The sequence below is a fragment of the Saccostrea echinata genome, unplaced genomic scaffold, assembly GCF_033153115.1.
Source record: "Saccostrea echinata isolate AGI-Se365-2 ecotype Australia unplaced genomic scaffold, CSIRO_AGI_Sech_v1 ptg000089l, whole genome shotgun sequence".
Classification (NCBI taxonomy): domain Eukaryota; kingdom Metazoa; phylum Mollusca; class Bivalvia; order Ostreida; family Ostreidae; genus Saccostrea; species Saccostrea echinata.
The window spans coordinates 94679-116656 of NW_026889838.1; the positions used below are offsets into that span (position 1 = coordinate 94679).

Sequence of the window (21978 nt, forward strand, 5' to 3'; positions counted from 1 at the left end):
TCTACTTTTTCTTTGACACATTCTAAGGCCCCATGATGCATCGACTGATAAGTTTTGATGATTAGAGGCTTTAAAGTGTCCGAGATATGCATGAAAATCAAATGAAAGATGAATACATGCAAAATTCAAAAAAGGTCATTGTGTCCTACTTTTGAGTCAACTTGACATGAGGTCCTATGATGCATCAATTGAAAAAAATCTTAATTCCAGTCATTATATTGGGCAATATAATAATGCCCCAAGGTGATGCCTTGAACAATTTTTAATCTACATCATATTTTCATCCATGTTAGCATATAATTAAATGCTCAGTGGTTCTTAAGAAGAGGATTTGTTTTAGCAACCACTACTTTTACCTAAGCTGGTCACCTGTTGTCCGTCATCCGTCCGTTTGTCCGTCCGTCTGTAAACTTTTCACATTTTCTTCTCAAGAACCACTGGGTGAATTTTAAACACCTTAGTACAAAGCATTCTTGGGTGAAGTGGAGTTTAAATTGTTAAAATTAAAGGCCAAGCTCCATTACAAGGGTAGAAAATCAAGAAGAAACAAATATAGTTTGGGGTCATTAAAACATATTAAGTATTCTCAAGAACGAGTAGGCCAGTTAAGCTGAAACTTAAGTGAAAGCTTCCCGGGGTAGTGTAGATTCTGAATTTTTAAAATCATGACCCCTGGGTGTAGGATGGGCCTTCAATAGGGAATCAAAGTTTTACATTGAAATATATATGAAAATTTTTAAAAATCTTAAGAACCACTGGGCAAGAAAAGCTGAAACTTATGTGGAAGATTCTAGAGGTAGTGTAGATTATAAATTGTTCAAATCATGTCATGACCAGCAAAGGTAAGGTGGGCCACATTAAGTTTGACAAGGGGGGAAATCTGGCGAGGAACAGGAGGACAAAGTAATTAAGCTGAGCATTGTGGCCCATGGGCCTCTTGTCTCCCCTTGTTTAAGGGGCACATCCCTATGTTTGGTATTAATGAGAGCCCTTAAGCCAAGGACACTCTGTGACAAATTTGAAAAAAAATTGGCCAAAAGGTTTCTTAGATATGGTCCATATTCCAAAAGGTGACGCAGACCACAGACACGGTCACAGAATAAACTCCGAGAGTCTTTGGCTAAAATGAACTAAAACCTATAGACAAAAAACTTGTAGATTAATATATTGTTTAAAGACAAGAATTAGGGCAATCAGGAATCGGAAAAATAATAAGTTTTGTAGTCAGCAACGACACAGAAAGTAGATGAATGTGGTCCAAAATGTTTAAAAGAAAATTCCAATGATAATTGATGTTTTCTACAAAATTTAATTAAAATACAGAAAAATGCACAGGTTCATGATGTCACAATTGGTAATTAGGAGCTCATCTATAAACTAGAAGTCTCTGATGAGACTGTAGCTCTATCGGTTTGTACTTATAAACGAGGAAGAGGAAAGAAGCATCTTGACTTGAAACATTGGAACAGCATTAGGTAGAATAAGCATCCTTGGTTTAGTCTCTTTTTGTGGCAAGATTTATTGCAGTCAGACTAAATCTGCAGGAGGAGTAGCCTTTAAATAAAATTACAGAAATTTTAATTTTTAGTAAGCATATCAACATCATCCATCAAAATCAAAAAAGGATAGACAATTTGTATTTATGTGTAGTCTACTTGCATGTTATATGAAAATCAGACTAAAACTGTAGGAGGGTAGCATTTTGAAGTATTTCACAGAAATTTTTATTAAATATGGCAGAGCTGTTCATCAAAATCAAAAACAAATTTATAGAATTATATATCTTAGTGTATTTTTTGTGTGCCAGGTTATATTGAAATCAAAGCAAACAGTAGGAGGAGTAGCGTTTTGAAAGTGTTTTAAAGAAATTTTTATTTTAAGTAACCATGGCAACACCGTTTGTTGAAATCAAAAACTGATAAATAAAATTATATATCTTAAAGTAGTCTACTTGTGTGCCAAGTTATATTGAAATCAGCCCAAAACTGTAAGTGGAGTAGCATTTAGGAACATTGTTTACAGATAAACGGACAGAAAGATGGACAGACGACGGACACCTTACTATCTCATAAGGTTTTCTGGTCTCTGACCAGTTGAGCTAAAAACTGTATGATCTTTCTGCATGCGAATTTAAACAGTTGAGAAAGCATTTATTTAGTTTCTGACCACAATTTCATATTTAAAAAAAAATATTTGTATTTAAGCTGTACCTTCTTCTTTGCTCTTTACAATATCTGAAATAGTGCAAGAATCTACATTTTCTCTATAATTCACAGCATCTCTTTTCAGACAATTTTATCTGTAAAAAGAATTGAGTATCTACAATGTGTTGTCTAACCACATGTTCTTGATGTTAACAGATTGTAGAGGGCAGTTTATTTGTAAATACGTTTTCTTTGAGTTTCTGATTATGGAAAATTATCTTACTGTCTGAAATAGTGCATGAATCTACATCTTCGTGATAATTCAGGGTTTCTATTTTTATAAAATTGTTGCCATAAAAACAAATGGAAGTAAATGTTCTTGTTCATGACATATTGTAGACAATTGTATTATTTTGTAAATATCTTTTTAGATGAAGGTTATTATTGGTGGAACTTTGTCATTTTTTTCTCATATACTAACACAGAAACTTTTTTACGTGTTTGTTGCTATAAATAGAAAAAGAAACCTCATTCAAATAGTGTGCATTGCAGTAAATGGTCACTTTTGCTTGTCATTCACATAATGGTTATAACAGTAACTGTTAGGATGCAAAGTTTTCATCCGTTATGTGTGAAATAATGCAAGAATTTACATATTCTGGATAACTCACAGCATTTTGATATTTTTTGACAATTTTGCTATTATAAAAAATAAGAGTTCGCCCCTTAAATAATGTCAAATATTAATTGACTAACTGTTATTGTTAATGACATATTGTAGAGAGCAGTTTATTTTGTAATTTTTTTTCTGTGAAGATTATTTACTAAAGAATTGTTATTTATTTTCATATATTGAGACATGTAAGTTTTAAGGTGTTTAATTCTATAAATAGAAATGGGAACCCCCTTCAAATACAGGGCCATACAGTAAATGGTCACTAGAACTTGTCAGTTCCTGTTGTTAAAATATTGTAGAAAGCAAATTGTTTGTAAAGACTTTTACGAAGCTTTCAGTATGTGGAAAATTTTTATTTAACCTCATTTTACCTACTAAGACGTATCTAAGTTTTTTTTTGTGCTAAAAATAGAAATGGGAATCCCCTTGAAACATTTTGCAATTCAGTCATTGGTTTCTAGTACTTGTCAGTCACATAATGTTTATAATATAGAGTATTCAAATTTTCAATCCATAATGTCTAAAATAGTGCAAGAATCTCTATTTTCTAAATAACTAACTGCATCTATTTTTAGACAGCTATTGCTATAAAAAGAAAAGAGAGTCCATCTTCAATATTGTGTCAATTATTAATTACCCAAATGTTTTTGTTCATGACATAATGTAGACAGCAGTATATTTTGTAAATATTTTTTTTTCAATTAAGCTTACAACTGGTGGAAAATTGTCTTTTTCCTCATATGCTGAAATGTTTCTATTTATTGGTGTTTGTGCTATAAATAGAAAAGGGAACCCCCTTCAGATAGTGTATATTTCTGTAAATGGTGTCTAGTACTTGTCAGTCACACTAGGTTTATAACAGTTAGTCTGCATTTTTTCCATCCATCATTGTCTGAAAAATTGCAAGAATACACTTTTTCTCGATAATTCGAGGAATCTATTTTTAAACCTTTGTTGCTTTAAAAAGAAACAAGAGTCGATCCTCAATATTGTATCAATTATTGTACAAACACATGTTCTTTCTGAAGGCATATTGTAGGAAGCTTAATATTTGTTAGGACTTTTTCTGTGAAGCTTCCAATTAGCATAAAACTGTCATTTTTCCTAATATTCAGAGACATATCTATATTTAGGTGCTTGATACTATAAATAGAAATAGGAATCCCCCTCAACCATTGTCCACTCCAGCTAGTGGTGTCTAGCTACTGTCAATAACATCTTAATATTTACAATATACTTCCTAATTATCCAGCATTAACATCTAAAACTGCCAAAATTTGATTTTTTACATTTTTCTAAAATATATCTATTTATAGATACATGTTACTAAAAATAGGAGTAAAAGCCCACATATTTTTTCATGAGATGACAGTACTAATTTTAAAGTATAAAATCACACATAAAATTTGGAAGTTTTCCACGGACAATTTTTCTTATTTAGCCTTAAAGATCTCAAAAAATGCTAAATTCTCCATTTTTCAAATTTTCAGAAACCATGTCAATTTGCATGACCTTTTTCTTAGATTAGGAATATTTCTAGAATAAATGATTATATGCTCTGTGTACCTTAAAAGTTCAAGTTATCAATGGATCCAGTGATTTTAGTTTGAGTGTAGTAGATACCGATAAATATCCGTTTACATTTCCTTAATTTTCATGTTTTCATTTGGTCAAAAAGGGTCAAAAATGGCCAAATTCAATGTAATCACTCAATCTTACAAAATATCTACACTTACTCTTGCAATCAATTTTTCAGTATATCTATATAAACGCAAATCTAATAGATGAAATATATGGAGATAACGAACAGTATTCAAGCTCAAAAGTCCATTAAACAATACAAAATAGGAGCAGAGCAAACACGGACCTCTAAACATCAGAGGTGGGATCAGGTGCCATGGAGGAGTGAGCATCCCCTGCCGACCGGTCACACCCGCCGTATGCTCCTTGTCATGATCGGGAAATAACGGAAAAATCCGTCGACAATTCAGTGTGTAAATAATGGCCTAACAATTAGTGTTAAAAACGCCAGTCAGCATTTGACTCAATGATAAATTGTATTTGCTGACAAGGTCATTGTATCGACCATAGAACTTACGAAATGATGACTTTAAACGAGACTGCTGATATTCTTGTTTCATCAACTTGTTTGTCAATAATTTACCTCGTTTTAGAAATTGTTCATACGTAGAGCATGCTCTTGCGTATCGAATCAACTGAGAGATATATACCCCGTATGCCGGTGATGAAGGTATATTGCTGCAAAAGTAAGGGAAGTTGACGATAGAAAAGTTAAAGTCATCACGTTTATCATAAAGCTTGGTTGTTAGATTACCATTAACGTCTTTTTCAAGTAAAATATCAAATATGAAACAGATGTGTCAGACTCTGTGGTATCTTTTATCTGAAGCTCACCAGGATATATCGTATCGACATAAGAATGAAAATAGCCATTGTTAATTGACAATACATCGTCGATATATCTAAATGTCGAGTTGAAGGCCACAACAAGTGTTTTCTTCTTTTCACGTACAAGATTTTGGACAAATTCTGCTTCATATGAATACAAAAAAAGGTCTGCTAATAATGGGGCGCAATTGGTACCCATGGGAATTCCAATAGATTGTTGGAAGACCTGGTCTCCAAAAACCACATAGATATTGTCAATCAGAAACTCAATCATCTCTTTAATGTCAACTTCAGAGTACTTGTGTGTACAATCAGAATGTTTTTTAACAAAATAATTTTGCAAACGACCAATGACAAGGTAAGTATATTTACGAGTTCCATTTTTATTGAAAAAGCAGCTGTCAATTATATCAAAAAGCCTGGACTTTTTATCGTGGGGAATGGTTGTATATAAAGTAGAAAAGTCATAAGTTTTTAAGCTGTTGATTTTGGTAAAATCTTGCGATTTCAAATTTTCCAAAAGTTCCTTGGAATTTTTAAGTATCCACATCTGATTTACACCACTTCTCGAATATATTGTTGCACAGTACTCTTGAAGTTTCTCCTTCACCACTGTTAATTTTTTAGTGAGGAGTAAAGAAAGAGGCTTGGTTGAACACTTACTGGAACCCGCTATGTATCTTTGTTTGTAAGGATTTTTATGAAGTTTCGGAATCCAATATAAATATGGTAATTCAAATTCATTTTGGTTGTTTGGAATATTCAAAATATTCAAAACTGACATATGATTTTGAGGAATTTCTTCCTTAGAAAGGGAACTACGAGTATAAGTTGGATTACCACTTGTAGAATTAAATCCAAGTTCCTCTAAAATACATTTAATATAATGAGCCTTACAAACAAAGACAATGTTGTTACCTGCTTTGTCAGCAGGGACCAGTAGGTACTGATTATGTAATCTATCTTATTCTTTTTTCACTTCTGGATTATTGAATACAGAAGGATAGATGGTTCTCATATTGCCCCTCAATCTTTTAATGCGTGATTTTAACATACATCTGATACATTTAACCCATTCTGACAAAGTGTCAAGGTCTTCTTTTTCATGTCTGGCCCATCGCCTGGCGTAGTCCTCTACAGAATCCATAATATTTATGAAATTCCGACGCCAGTTGAAGGATCGGGGTTCCCTTAATTTAGGACCTTTTAAAAATAGTGATCTAAGGTCCTCATTATTAACTATATTAACGTCACCAGTGATAACGTGTCCAGCAGGACTATAGTTATAGGGCGAAGAAGAACATGAACACGATGGAGGATTATGTTTCAGATATTTGATATCCAGGCCTTGTAAAGTTTTTTTGTAATTAAAAAGTTTGGAAGTAATAGTCGATGTATATTTGTAGGAAATACAAGGTGTAGTCTTTAACTTGAAATATGGTGGAATACAAGACTGGACCCTTTTGTGATTAAGAATATTACTTATATTAACCGCGTCAATTCCTTTGTTGGCATATTGAAGTTTAAGGAAAAAACGGATTGTTTTAGCTGCATTTTCTTCAGTAAAACGCGGGGGTATAAAAAGCCTATGATTTGCAATATCCATAATCACAGATCCGAGCCTATATTCTGGTGTCGAGGAATCAAAAAATGGACTTTCCTTGACCTTTTCAAGAAGACTATTTAAAAGTTTCAAAGGGACAGAGTAAAGTTTGGTGCGAATATGATGTAGACCTAACTGTTGATTTACGTAAGGTAGTAATGAATCAAAAGAGACATCGTGTATTAAAGGTTTATTATAAGACCGATGCCCATGACTACGCTTACGTCTCTGTGTATGGTTAAAAAGTCCCATCACATTTACATTGCTACACTGTGGACTGGAAAGATTTCCAACACTATCGACACTGTCATTACATCCATAGGGAAAGGCTGTCCCTAGCTTTCTAATCCAAAATTCTTTTCGTTGTCTACGGAAAGGTGTACTCAGTGATGGACTGTTTGTGTGGTGGTAAATCTTTTCTAGAATTCTAACTTTCATGGACAAAATTGAATGATCAGGTAAATTAAAATGTTTGTATAAAAGTTGCTGACCCCCGTTATTTATCTGAAATCTATGACCTGATGTTCTTTTATTGAGTGATCCCTAGTCTCACCAACATAAACAAGTCCACAAAGATTACATTCTATTCCGTAGACAACATTAGAAGATTTGCAGTTCAGATTTTCCCAAGTTTTGGTACAGAAGCTCTGTCCAGTAAGATTACTGGTGAAAGAAGTGTAAGTTATCAAAATGTCACAGGTTTTACAGTTTTTCGCAGAACATTTTGAAATAGAAGACATGGGATCGGAAAAGGATTCTTCGAATATATCTCTAATAGAAACTTTACATTCTTTCAATTTTTTGTATGAACTATTGGTTTTATACCAAAACTGGGAATCTGAAGACTGTACATAAGACGTATGTTTAATATCCCTGAGGATAATCCGAGGGGCACCGAATGAACTCCTCGATATATTGCTGATTTCTTTTAAAAAAAGTTTGTGTTATTTATCCTGAATTCGTGATCAATGTTTTTTTATGCCCCGGGATCGAAAGATCCCGGGTGTATATTGTTTTTGTCCTGTCTATCTGTTTGTCTGTTTGTCTGTTTATCTGTTTGTCTGTTAGTCTGTCTGTCTGTTGTCAACTTTAACCTTGCCCATAACTTTTGATTGGTTGGAGCTATGACTTTCATATTTCACATGCGTATTCCTTGTGACAAGACCTTTCTTTGGGTACCATCATATGTGACCTTTTGACCTTGACCTTGGATTTTGACCCACTTTTGCAAAATTTTATGAGACTTTAACCTTGGCCATAACTTCTGAAAAGTTGGTGCTTGGGGTTTCAAACTTCACCTGTGTATTCTTTGTGTTAAGGCCTTCCTTTGGATACCAACAACTTTGACCTTTTGACCTTGACATTGGAGTTTCTTTTTCCATGTTTCATCTGTTATTTCATATCTCCTACGCCTGTTAGAGTGTGCATAGTCTGCATAGTCTAGGTCGTATATTGGATTCCTCTTGCACTTTTGCGCAAAATCTGATTAATCTAAATTTAGTTCCTTCATTTCATAATACCTTAGATATTGCCTCTTTCAATATGTTCAAAATAACACTGTTTATAATCTTATGAAGGCAGCAGTTCTTTCTTGGTACAAAATGCAAAATGAGGCTTCTCCACTTTTTGCAGAGATTTAGCTCTCCCATCCTTGGTTTATTATACAACCCGCTTAAAAGCATTGGGTATATAGTGATGGGGTGTCCGTACATCCGTCTAGCTGTACGTCCGCTTTGGGGTACCCATCTTTTTTATCTGCAACTCCATTTATGCCACTGAATGAAATTTAATGAGACTTTCACAGAATCTTTGTTACATAGTACCATTGTGTACCTCCTATTTTACTTTTTGATCTGACACTTATTTCGCGTCTCCAATAGCAAAACGTGGACTTTGCTATTATATCCAAATGGGAGGCGGTGGCATCATTTTGTGAGCTCAGTACTCACTGTACCTATAGTTAAGTTATACAATCAGTCCTTCTTCCGCTGATTAGGGATTGCCTCCGTTTTTCATAGTTTGTTTAACACATACATATATTCCTCTTTTTCTTATCGTATACATGTAGTCCTCCTTGTATCAGTATTTCATCGATTCCTGCTGTTTTTTGATATTGAAAAGAAAAGATTTAACACTACTACCTGTTGTCCCTTTTCGCTTCTTCCAGCTATTTCTGCATTCAGGTCTTTCACATGGTAAATCGTATTAGTCTTCCAGAGTTTGGTCAATTTAGTACTTCATTGATGTGTTTGTTTCATCTATTCAGTTGTTCATTTAGACCTAGCTTTACAAACATTTTTTTGACCGAATTGGCTACACCAGATCGTCTCTTTTTCAGAGTTTTTGTGATGTTATGTGATATTTATGACTTCTAATCTCATCTATGGGCTACCTGCTCAGCTTTCTAAGCAAGCTCATTCAAAGTCTCTTGTTCTTGCCTGCAGTTATGATCGACTTCTTTGTCTAGCTTCTGATAATAAGCTTGGAGCTAACGTCTTTGCAATTTTGTGTTTGCATCTATCTTAGCTTCCTGCCCATTCTTTTATTCATATCAAATCTTTCATTCAATTTAACATCTTTTTTGAAAAATGTCTTTGCCTGCATCCAATTCATGGTCTTCTGTGGTATCTAGACTTTGAAGTTTGATTTCATTGTAGGATTGGAAATTCTTTCTTTCTTTTTTCAACATTTTACTTTTCCTTTTACAAAACTGAGGTCCGAGCTTTTCATCTCTGACTTATCATTACAAAATCAGCTGGTTTTTCATAAATCCATCTTCCCAACTCCCATTTTTTTTTTTAGAAATTCAATTGAAGGAATATGGAGCCTCCGATTACAATTGCATTTAATTCACAAAATTCAGCAAGAAGTTCTTTTCCATTTTAGTGCATGCAACTCGTGACTGAATAACAATATAGAAACAATATACATGAACTGCGTTATCAATCGGTATTCAGCTTTTCTTTTACAGTGTGATTTTTAAGATGTCTTTAACAAAGCTTATCCATAACCAAAATATATCACAAAACGGTCAAGTATGATAAATATTACAACAAATCGATCGTTTGTAAATGTCGCCATTTTGTTTTAGCGGCGGCCATCTTGAAAATGGCGAATATTGCGATGGCCAAGAATGATTTTAGAAACAGTATTATGTGACGGATAATTGTGCCAAATTTTAAGTTTGTATCCACAAGTGAAATCATGTGATGAAATTTTGCTCTAAGCCGCTACACTAAAATTTGAATGACCAGCGTAGTTTCCTATTCAGGTACTAGACAAGGAAGCTTCATGCGAAATTTGGTCCTTGTCTCACCAAGTGAACTTTTTTCCCACTATCCGCTCCACTACAAGGTGTTAGGATGTCCCAATAGATTGTAGACTTTACCGTGTGGTATTTAGTTTTATATTTTTTTACTTGGTTTTCTCCAATAGTACAATTTACCTATCATTTCTTAGAACTAACGAGTTTCTGACTACAATTATAGTTACAAGGTATAGATTTCAGGTTTGAGATGTTGGCATTTTATTGATCACTCTGTTTCTTCTTTTACTTATTTAAATAAATACTTATGAATATTAATGTAAACAAGATATCAATCTGCAGTGAATATATATAATTTAAAAATTAAAACTTGTGTATAATACATGATTAATTTTTCATTTTGTTAATACATTACCAAATTAGCATGATTTAACTATATTACAACAAAAGAAGAGATGGGCAGCCAGCATTTCTATGAACATTTTCAATAGTAAAATGTATGTTTGAAAACACCCCGACCCCACCCATCCCCACCCTCGATATAGTAAAATACGTTTATAACGAAGTGCCAGCAACGGAAGATGTTGCTTCGTTATAAACGCAATTCGTTAAATCGATTAAGTTCACAATATATTTAAAAGCCATAGGGAATGAAAATCAAGTTGCCGTAAGCGTCAATGCCTTATAAGCGTATTCGCTATAAGCGTGTTTTACTGTACTACGTTGACTGTTAGTTTTTATGCATCCAGGATTCATGAGTGGAGATTAGGGAGATATATGTAGTCTGAAAATTTTCAAAGGTATTAGATACATGTACAAATGTTAATTGTTTGTTTGTTGTTTAACGTCCCTCTCCAGAATTTTAACTCATATGGAGAAGCCCCCACTTGCCGGTGGAGAGCTGCAAATTTTGACCTATGAACGGCACTCAGGGCCATTGAGCAGTGAGGGATCTTTTTCGTGCCAGCACCTACTGAGACACGGGACCTCGCTTTATACGGTCTCGTCCGAAGGACCGGTCGCCACGCCCCCCAGTGGGATTCGAACCCGCGACCTAAGGATCAACTCCTTACTCCGCGATTCTGGAGCAGATGCTCTAACCACTGCGCGACGCGGGCGACCAAAGGTTTATTGTATGTATCATATCATTTACCCCTGCCCCCCCTCCCCCAACCCCCACGAAATAGGATTTTAGAGTTAGGGTTAATTTTCCTTTTTTTCTTGTCAATTTTTTTTTACAAATTGGTATTTTTCTGGCTGTCCCCACCGTCTCATTTCAATGTGCCTGTTGCACAATTGTACCGACTAAGCGAATACAAGACAATTCAGGTACAGAATAAAAGTAAAACAAAGTCACAGCCTGCTTGTGATCACTTAACCCTAAAGTAAAACAAAGACATAGCCTACTTGTGATCACTTAACATCTATACACGCCTCAGAACTTACCTTTCTTCTATTAAGCAGGTGATGTTCTGCTAAAGGTTTGTCATTAATAAGTGAGAATTTATTTAAAAGAATAGTTTGCTTAACATTGTTCCAAGATAAAACCGCTTTATTCACTTTAAAACACCTACAAAGCTTTAAAATCTGTTCTTCAATGGAGAAAAAAATCTTTTATAAATTATTGTTTCTTTTATATGATTATAGTTCATAATCCTTCTTGTAATCGTTTTGAAAATCCTCTAAGAGCTTTTTGTTTCATTTTCATAAAGGTTTACAAATTTTGTCAAATTAAAGTGATTTATCAAATGCAGCACTCGTATGCCCTCAGTAAATTGATTTAATGTCTTATGAGTATAAAGGGGAATTTAATAATTTTATTCTTTGGATCAATTTTATTTTTGCATTGTTTAAAATAATGTATTAAAGGTGATATAGATATCTTATAATAAAATGGAACCATTATAGCGGAAAAAATATGTGATTAATGGGATGCTAAGATTTATAGAGAAGGGTTGAAAAAATCTTATCTTTACACCACAAACAAGAGCGATTTAACATTTATTATTAATCTTTGTTTACTCCAAGATTTACACGCCTTCGTTTTATCTACGTTTTCCTGATTAAATGAGATGAAAAGAATATTTGACAAAATTTCACATAGAAAAGATGCTAACTTAACATTCTAGTTATCTCAGTAATTATTATCATATAAATTTCAGTGTTTTAATTATATTAAGAGCCATTCTCTGTAATGACTTTTATATAACTTTTATATAGGAGCTGTGGCACACATAGTCTCAGAATTTCTCCAAACTCTCTATGATAAAAGTCTCTGATACCGTAAACTCAAATCAGGCAAAAATTGGTTGCTATCATAGCAACATGTCCTAAAGTTTGAGAAATGGCATTTTTCAACATGTTCAGAGTCCCACAGTTAACGTTTGCAGCAAAGAAAACAAGTGGCAATGACTGTTTCTGAAAGTTGAAGGCCTGATGTCTTAAATGCATGATAAATCAGCTATTACATACGTTACTATTTAAACAAAGTATTCAAAAGTAATAATTTTGTTCATTTAATTTTATAAAGTCAAACACTTAAGAATATATACCAAGGATGAAATATGATATTTTTTATAGGTTGGTAATGGTTGCCATAGTTTTAATACCACGAAGGGATTTTAATTTACTCTCTTAGTGTTTTAATCTTATCCTTTCTTTTTAAAAAAACATATTTCTATAAAACTAATGATCAATTTTCAAAGGCGTTGGTGTGACCCTAATTTTCACACTTCAAAAAATTCAAATTCAATTCTTTAAATAGAGCGTTGCTATGGAAATTAGCCGAAAAATATGCATAAAAATCTGAAAAAAATTCTGTTTCCTTGGATACGTACCCTTGTATGTAGATTCCCAAAACTTTTATGATTGATATTTATGAACAACTAACCTGACTTTCAAATTTGACTACCACCCAATCTCTAACTGGATGCAAAAAGCTGGCACATAGGGTTTAATATTGATATAACATTAAAAAAATCGAACATTTTCCCTTCTTGGTAACTATAGCAACAGTGTTGTTTTTTTTCAACAAACTTAATAAATATATGATATTCAGCTTTAGTTCTACCAGATAAGTACTATTCAAGGTGAGTCAAATAACATGTTTCTTTATTAAAGGGAAAGTAAATTCCTAAGACAGCAAAAAATATCACTTTAAACAACTGGTACGTTGTTTCTATGGTTATGCTGCAAAGTAACAATTAATCCCAATTTTTCTTATGCTGTCGGTGTTGCAAGATCCTAAGGATGTATATGTGCCAGTCTTGAATTTTATTGTTTTTCCTCGAGATAGAAGCATTAACCCAATATAAGCAACAGATTTTGCATGGTTACACTGTGTTACTATGGCAACCATGAAAGTTATTTTTAGAATAATATTGCCAATACCTAATTTCTTAAGGTCAAATATTTTTATTGTTTTTCTTAGGTTGTTGATCGAGTTTGATCCTGTAACACCTACAGTGTATCATTAGTGAATATTGAGCGTTTTTCAGCATTTTTCAACATGAAACATATGGAGATAAAATAACAGTATTCAAGCTCAAAAGTCCATTTAACAATATAAAATAGGAGCAGAGCAAACACGGACCTCCAAAACATCAGAGGTGGGATCAGATGCCATGGAGGAGTGAGCATCCCCTGCCGACCAGTCACACCCTCCGTGTGCTCCTTGTCATGATAGGGAAATAACAGAAAAATCCATCGACGATTCAGTGTGTAAATAATGGTCTAACAATTAGTATGAAAAACGTCAGTCAGCATTTGACTCAATGATAAATTGTATTTGCTGACAAGGTCATTGTATCGACCATAGAACTTACGAAATGATGACTTTAAACGAGACTGCTGATATTCTTGTTTCACCAACTTGTTTGTCAATAATTTGCCTCGTTTTAGAAATTGTACATAAGTAGAGCATGCTCTTGCGTATCGAATCAACTGAGAGATATAAATCCCGTATGCAGATGATGAAGGTATATTGCTGCATAAGTAGGGAAGTTGATGATTGAAAAGTTAAAGTCATCACGTTTATCATAAAGCTTGGTTGTTAGATTACCATTAACGTCTTTTTCAAGTAAAATATCCAAATATGAAACAGATGTGTCAGACTCTGTGGTATCTCTTATCTCAAGTTCACCGGGATATATCGTATCGACATAAGAATGGAAATTACCATTGTTAATTGACAATATATATATATATATATATCTAAATGTCGAGTTGAAGGTCACAACAAGTGTTTTCTTCTTTTCACGTATAAGATTTTGGACAAATTCTGCTTCATATGAATACAAAAAAGGTCTGCTAATAATGGGGCGCAATTGGTACCCATGGGAATTCCAATAGATTGTTGGAAGAACTGGTCTCCAAAAATCACATAGATATTGTCAATCAGAAACTCAAGCATCTTTTCAATGTCAACTTCAGAGTACTTGTGTGTACCATCAGAATGTTTTTTAACAAAATAATTTTGCAAATGACCAATTTGCAATGACAAGGTAAGTAAATTTACGAGTTCCATTTTTATCGAAAAAGCAGCTGTCAACGATATCAAATGTATTCCAAATGTACCCATGGTTACCATTTACTTAGACTTAAATTCTAAATAGTTTCTTTATAGCGTAAGTGGTAACAAGGTGTAATGTTTTTGCGAGAATGGTTTCTTTGTTTTTCTTAGTCTTTATTAAGGCTTCATAAACATTCAAAGGAGCTGAAAATCTAAATTTTCCCAACTTTTCTGGCTGTTACCATGGCAACCAAGACACATAACAACGAAATTTTATTTGATATTCAGTACCAACCAGACCCAACCTGACACAAAGCAGTCCCAGAGCAGTCCCGGGGACTGCTTTCTGGGACTGCTAAAGCAGTCCCAGAGCAGTCCCACAGCGGTCCCAGAGCAGTCCCAGCAGTCCCAGCGGTCCCAGAAAGCAGTCCCAGCAGTCCCAGAAAGCAGTCCCAGCAGTCCCAGTGGGCGGGGTTAATTAATTTAATGGGCGGAGCTTACTCAGAAATGAGATTACCAATAAACAATGTAACTATAAAAGGCAGTTGAAATTGATGATCCATTTCTTTCTGAGCAGTATCAATTCTCATGCGACAGTCATTTTTTAACTGTTAAGAAAATCACACTACGCGTATAGAAACAAATAATAAATATTGAACAAACACCTATAAATAACATGAATATTTAAACACAGTTTTGTGGTATATTAATTTTTCACCAAAATAAATCAATTTCTAAATTACTGTGATTGATATTGGTTTCCATATTTATTTATTTTTTTATTATTTTTTTTTTGTAGATAATTAAGCTTGAGTTATTTATTTTCTATCAAAACTAGCTTTAAATAGGCCTTATAATTATAGAGCAAGGCCGATTTCCATACTATACTCTGAATGCAGCTTTCTTAAGTACTGGAGCTTTTGAAAAATTCTTTGTGTATTATTTTTCAGTCATGATTATTTTCACTGACTTGCCAATTTAATTATCGTTAAATTATCTATGTAACAGAAAACAATAATACTTTTATTATATAAACGTTTGAGTGTACATCTGTAAATCACGCGAATGGAACCCTCAGATTATGTTCAAAATTAATTAATCCCGAAATAAATTTATACACATTTATTGAAACGAAGATTTTTTGCAGTACATAGATTGAAATTAGTGTCATTGTTGACCAGCATGTTCAGTGATGTGTAACACTGATACCCAAATAACATGCGTTGACTTTCTGCTAATCATGCCCGAAGGCGATTGAAACGTCAGGTGTTGACACCATTTTATACATTTGTATTGCTTTTTATTAATCGGCCAGGAAAACACAAACAAAACAAATAAGAAATATGTCACAATTCCCAATATTTTAAAATGTTTATAAATTTACTCTTTTAATTACTTGTTTATAAATAAAAAACAAATTCATAAATAAATCCCCCAATAATTGTTCACAAATATAATGTTTTAAATGACTGAAGAATGGTAGAATAATTTTATTTCATGGTCATTTAATAAATTATTAGGTTTTATTTGAGGGCGGTAAAAAATAGCATGGAATGCTCTTTTTTAGCATGCATATGGTTTTAGCTTTTTCAATTTAACCTGTATTAAAGTTTTAATTAGCATTAATTAATTAAATAGGCCTAGATATATTTGTTTTTTCAAACACCTGTATTAAAGTTTAATTTAAAGGATAAAAGTCATCTCCTGACTTCCCTTTTAACTACTTTCATTCTTTAAAATTAATTCTAGACTACAATTGTGTAAATTTACAGCCCCTGAAGACATTTACATGTAGTAATTACATGTATATCTATCTCTACTTATTAAAATGTTGTAAAAAAAAATCCTTGTTTTTTTTTTTATTCTTTATCTTAAACACCTCTCTGCTGAAAGTAAACAAAACAACAACAGGGAGCCTGCAAATTCAGAATACACAAGGGGCGGAGCTATCATGTCACTCAGAACCTTTTTCATGCATGAGTGAACAAAGTAGTCCCAGAAAGCAGTCCCAGGGACTGCTGGGACTGCTGGGTCTGCTTTCTAGAGCAGTCCCAGAGCAGTCCCACAGCAGTCCCACAGCGGTCCCAGAGCAGTCCCAGAGCAGTCCCAGAGCGGTCCCAAAGCAGTCCCGGGGACTGCTTTCTGGGACTGCTTAGGTGTCAGGTTGGGTCTGGTTGGTACTGTATGTTTCTGGTGTCAAGTTGTAATAATGGGCAATGTTTCATTAAAATCGGTGACCACGCGTGGCAAAAAAGTTTAAGTGGTTACAAAGAATCGCTATTAATTTTCTTCCTTTTACATTTAATTCAATGTAAATGTCTTTTATTTTCCTTAATTATACATAAACAACACTAATGTTGATTCACTTTTTCTTTATTTACAAACATATAACAGAAATTGGGATAAAATATTCTTGGATATGCACACCTCAGCTCCAACTATGGTACCATGGCCCCATTTAATTGGATATATTTTTATTACTTTATTGCGGCAGAGTTAAATTAATTAAAAATCTTTTTTTTTTATATATATTTTTTCTTAAAAACTAGCTGAGCCATTATGTACTATACGCCATATTTGCTTGTACCCAATTCATGTTTTGGTTTTCATTCATTAATTCTCATAAAATTTCATTGGCCAGTAAGTCTGTACCCAAGTAAATTTTATTTAACCGGTTTTCCTTCTATAAATACATGTACTGAGGCACGGGCACATTCCTGTCAGTATGGGAAATTTAACACTGACAAATTACCAGCTGCCCGTTGTCACCACTTTAAAATTAAATTTTTGTCTGTTCATTTTTTTTATAATTTATTTGAAGTCCAATTAAAAAATTTAAAGAGACAGTACGGCGCATCTAATCAGAAAGTAGACTTGATAAAATTTTCCGATAGGATTTGGATTTTTTTTTACTACTCCTAAATGTATAAATTTTCGAAAAATTACAAGTTTCATAATTGAATAATTCTTATTATCTCATTAAAATTAATAATTATTTATGCACCATAAATATATACATAGCAACGTGTTAGCGTTCCCCATTCCATGCTATTCACGCATGCGTACTTATCATAAACTACACAGCATGGTAAAAGAGGGTAGGTGGTAAGCTTGACAAAGTCAACCGAGAAGAAAAAAAAAACAACTGAAAATGGAGATTGAAAAGCGAATTCACTGACCAAATTTTAGTTTCGGAATAATTTTATCGTTGGATGATAAAGAAACCGGAACTCTTCGACAGGTTTGTTGATAAATCATTGATATCATTTCTAATTTCTCCATCGCTTTCAAAGAAAAAAAAGCAGTGTTAACTCAACATAAAAATACACATATATGATATATAAATATTTGCTATTTAAAGGGTAAATTTCAATGGAACAGTCCTGAAAATATTTGTGACGTTTTGCCGCGATAACGTTCGATTTGGTGATTTTCTCTTCTCGGACCTATACACAAAACGTCAATATTTGTACTTTTTATTCTTAAAATATGTCCGAAAGCAGATTTAAACTTCACAATTAATAATTTTTGGAAAATTTATGATATTTTGCTTTTGAAAATTCCTGTTACCTCATATTTCATTAAAACTGTAAAATCTACAGTCTAAGAACGTGACATTCAGAATTCACGTGGTACAAATAAACAGATCAAAGATTGCTTCAGGTTGTATGACCCTTAGATTTCCGGCAGATCCTAATTTTGTTAATTTTGTTTGAGTAGAGAATATTCATGTTTCTCAAACTGTTGACATCAACCTTATACCTTATTTCTTAATGATATATTGGGTAAATATGACTGAAAAAGCACAGGTTTTGCAGCAGTACTGTCGCTTTAACAGGTCGAGGAAACTATCTTATGTGGATATTGTTGTCATTGCGCACAGCGATGCTTACAGCGGACAATGGTCTAATCCAATGAATGAGCCGAAAAGCATGATGGTCTACTATATGTTTATATTTTACTACAAACACGTGGGTCAGGCAAATTTAGGACGCGATTTCAAATGACTGCAGGAAAGTCAACTTGTCTAATAATTATTTTTAATGTTTTTGTGAAAAATACGAAGAATAGGTACTAATTAAGATTTCCCGTGCTCACATTAACAAACAAAGTCTATTTTCCGTGTTAAATAGAACGTTGAAATACCGCCCACAAAGTCTGGATCTGGATCTGGATAATTACGTAGCAGGGCCTTCCGGCATAAATGCTACGGGAGAGAGAGTTTGGGCTAGTCCCACTGGTGCACGGCTACTCGAAAAGTAGCCACTGTCTTTGCACACACAACACTTTCTTCAAGCTGGGTCCAAGCTATCACAGTTCTTGGAAAAATGAATGTCTGAATTGATCCTTTTTACAAGTGAACGGTTTGAAACATCTTGAGTTATTTGTGACTTGATTTGTAATTATATCAACTGAGTCGAAAGCCTTGAATGAGCGCGCACTGATCTTCCGTTTATTTTTGTTAATAGGAGTTAAGTAGTCATGACTTGACAGGGCTGGGACAAGTCCCTCAACCACCTTATAGAAGAAAACTAATCGATTTGCTTTCCATCTATCCTGTAGAGTTGGGAACTGAAATTGTTACTCCAAGGTATGAATGACTTTTGAGTTATCGATAGTATGTAACATATTTTAGCGTTGAAGCGCATACCCCAAAGCTCCGCCCATTTTCCTAATTCGTGTAGATCCTTTTGAAGTGCTAAGTGATCCTCTCGTTTCTTTATTGCTCTATATAACAAACAATCGTCTGCAAATAAACGAACTGTGGATCGTACTGAATCAGGTAAGTCGTTGAAGTGACAGGAACATCCGTGGTCCCAGTACAGTTCCTTGGGGTACTCCTGAGACAACTTCGACTGCTTCAGATTCCTCGCCATCTACCACAACTTTCATCAGCCGATTTGTTAGGAAATCACTTAGCCATGCGTTTATGCTACCATTTACTCCATACTTGTTAAGTTTATGAAGAAGTTTTTTTATGTGGTACAGTATCGAACGCTTTACTAAAGTCCAAGATTGCAATGTCTCCTTGAGAGCCGAGATCATGATGCTGCAGCAGGTCATGTACTGTTGGATTAACTGTGTTTCACAGGAGTAGCCGGCCCGGAAACCGTGATTGAGAGAGGTACGCAGGTGAACTAAGACTGGGTATAGGCATTTTTATGCAAATAAACGATTTAAAATGCATAAGGACTATATCTATTATACAGAGAAAGTTAAAACTTATTGTCTTATAAATACTTGGTACACACGACATGAGATAGCCAGTACACATTATGACGTCATATTATGACGTCACTGTTCTTTACAACACGAGATTATAATGGACATCAACAAAAAGGGCATGCTCTAATATATTTAAATAAAACAAGGTGTATTAAGAAGCAATATATTTCAAAGATTGCTGGTATTGCTGCACAAATATCAACGCCTCAGTTGTATAATTTCTGTTTGTAAAATATTAAGTTGAATAAGGATAAAAATGTACAGTCCGGTATAAGTTTCTTCAAATTCTGATCGAATGAGAAAATGCCAAGGATTTGTGCAGCAGTTTTATTAATCTATAGGATATTCTTCTTAGCAGTACACAATTTTTATATAAAAATAAATAGGGTAATCCCTTGCGCCGAAGCTGTTTTGTTGATGTGATTTATTACCTCAATAGGTTAGATCAGTGACGTCATAATATGAAGTCATAATGTGTACTGGCTATAACATATCGTGGGTACTAAGTATGCATAAGAAAATAAATAAAAACTTTCTCTGAAAAATAATTTTACCTCTTTTGCGTTTTTATTAGCTCGTTTGCATAGAAGCGCCTATACCTTGCCTTAACTCACATGCGTAAGTATATTGTTTTCTTCTAAGTGGTCCAGAATGTGTTTGCAGATGACGTGCTCTAGAAGTTTACATACGACGCAAGTGAGTGAGACAGGTCTATAATTCTCTGCAAGGTGAACATCTCCTTTCTTGAATACAGGTGCTATGTTGGCACAGAGCCAGTCATGGCGGAGTTTTCCAGCATCCACAGAGTGTTGGAATATAATAGCCAATCCTGGGGCAAGTTGGGTTGCACACGTTTTTAGTACAATGTTTGGGATCTTATCTGGGCCCTGCGCCTTACAGATATTTATATTCATTAGTAACTTTGCCACCCATTCACTGGTTATGTGTAGTTCTGGGATTGGTTTTTCCACTCTCTTACTGGTCACTGGTAGGCATGAAATTCCATCTTCTTTGGTGAATACTGACTTAAATTGTTACACCAATAATTGTGCCTTATCTTTGCTCCCACTCAATAGTCGTCGCATTCTTTTAGGGGTGCCACACCAATGAAGTCTTGTTTTCTGGATTTAACAAAACGCCTAAAAGGTTTAGTGTCATTTTTGTTGAGCCCCGTTTGTATAGTGTCATTGATATAGTTGATTCACCAGTAAATCAAAATCCAGTTTTTGCAGCCCGGAGGACCGGGCTGCTCTATGCATATAAGTTTAAGTGTTGGTATATGGGGATTGAGGTGGGAGAAGTTATTCAGAATTAAAGATTTTCTAAACATTAAAAAGATTGTTAATCAGAATGTTCTTTCCCTTTATAAATTACGAGATACACAATATATTTACTTCCATAAAGTAAATCTGTAAAAATATATATGTTTTTCATATTTAATATATAGATTTGCTTATCTTTTACTATCGAAAAAACGACAGGTCCCTTTTTTTTAGAACATCGAATTTTACTTATCGCATAAAAACGTAAAAATGTACTTTACACAGTTCGTGTTTTATATTCTTAAAGTGAAAGATATTTTTGAAAATAGGTGATGCGTGTGTCTGGTTTCAAATTATATTTTATGCAGCCAACATTTACTTGAGGAATTGATAAAGTTTAAAAGGGTATCGTTTTTGTTCGATTTTCATCCGAATATAAGTTTTCAAAATATTCTCGACTATCGTCTCCATCATTTAGACGCATGCCTTTTTCACACATGTCGAAGCGGTTTGATGATAAAGACTCATTTCCATTGTTTACTTTATTTATTTCCCGGGCGACAATTGATGGTTACATCAATGTTTTTTCTTGTTATAACTTGGTATATGTAAATTTGCCATGCTACTGGTGTTATTCGTTGTTGCTTTGTTATTTTTTTCTAGAAAATAAAAGTTAATGCATTTATAAAAAACATAAGTTTATTGCTGCACGGCATTTATTTTATACAGAATTAATTCTCATGTACATTGATCATAGATCGTGTATTGAGTAGCATATATATCAAAGTTGTATACGTAGTAAACAATGACAATATGTGAGTACACCTCAGAGTCGATTGTTTTGGACCAGGTATTATTCAAGTGAAATTCATATTCACTGATA

At 33.8% G+C, this 21978-nt stretch overlaps 1 protein-coding gene across 1 annotated transcript; it reads right to left on the reverse strand.

The window, feature by feature from the left end:
• Nucleotides 1-19386: 19386 nt before the first annotated feature.
• Nucleotides 19387-20747, reverse strand: LOC133177179 (uncharacterized). Its single transcript, XM_061312267.1, has 2 exons — nucleotides 20448-20747; nucleotides 19387-19557 (listed from the first exon to the last, which is right to left on the reverse strand). The coding sequence occupies exons 1-2, from the start codon at nucleotides 20745-20747 to the stop codon at nucleotides 19387-19389; spliced, it is 471 nt and encodes a 156-aa protein (XP_061168251.1).
• Nucleotides 20748-21978: the final 1231 nt, after the last annotated feature.

Bases quoted from the DNA above. Each gene is read 5' to 3' on its own strand.
- LOC133177179 (XM_061312267.1), bottom strand. From the start codon at position 20,747: ATGAATATAAATATCTGTAAGGCGCAGGGCCCAGATAAGATCCCAAAC. The intron at 19,558-20,447 runs GTGAGTTAAGGC...AAACTTAACAAG, and splicing joins AAAACAATATACTTACGCAT to TATGGAGTAAATGGTAGCAT.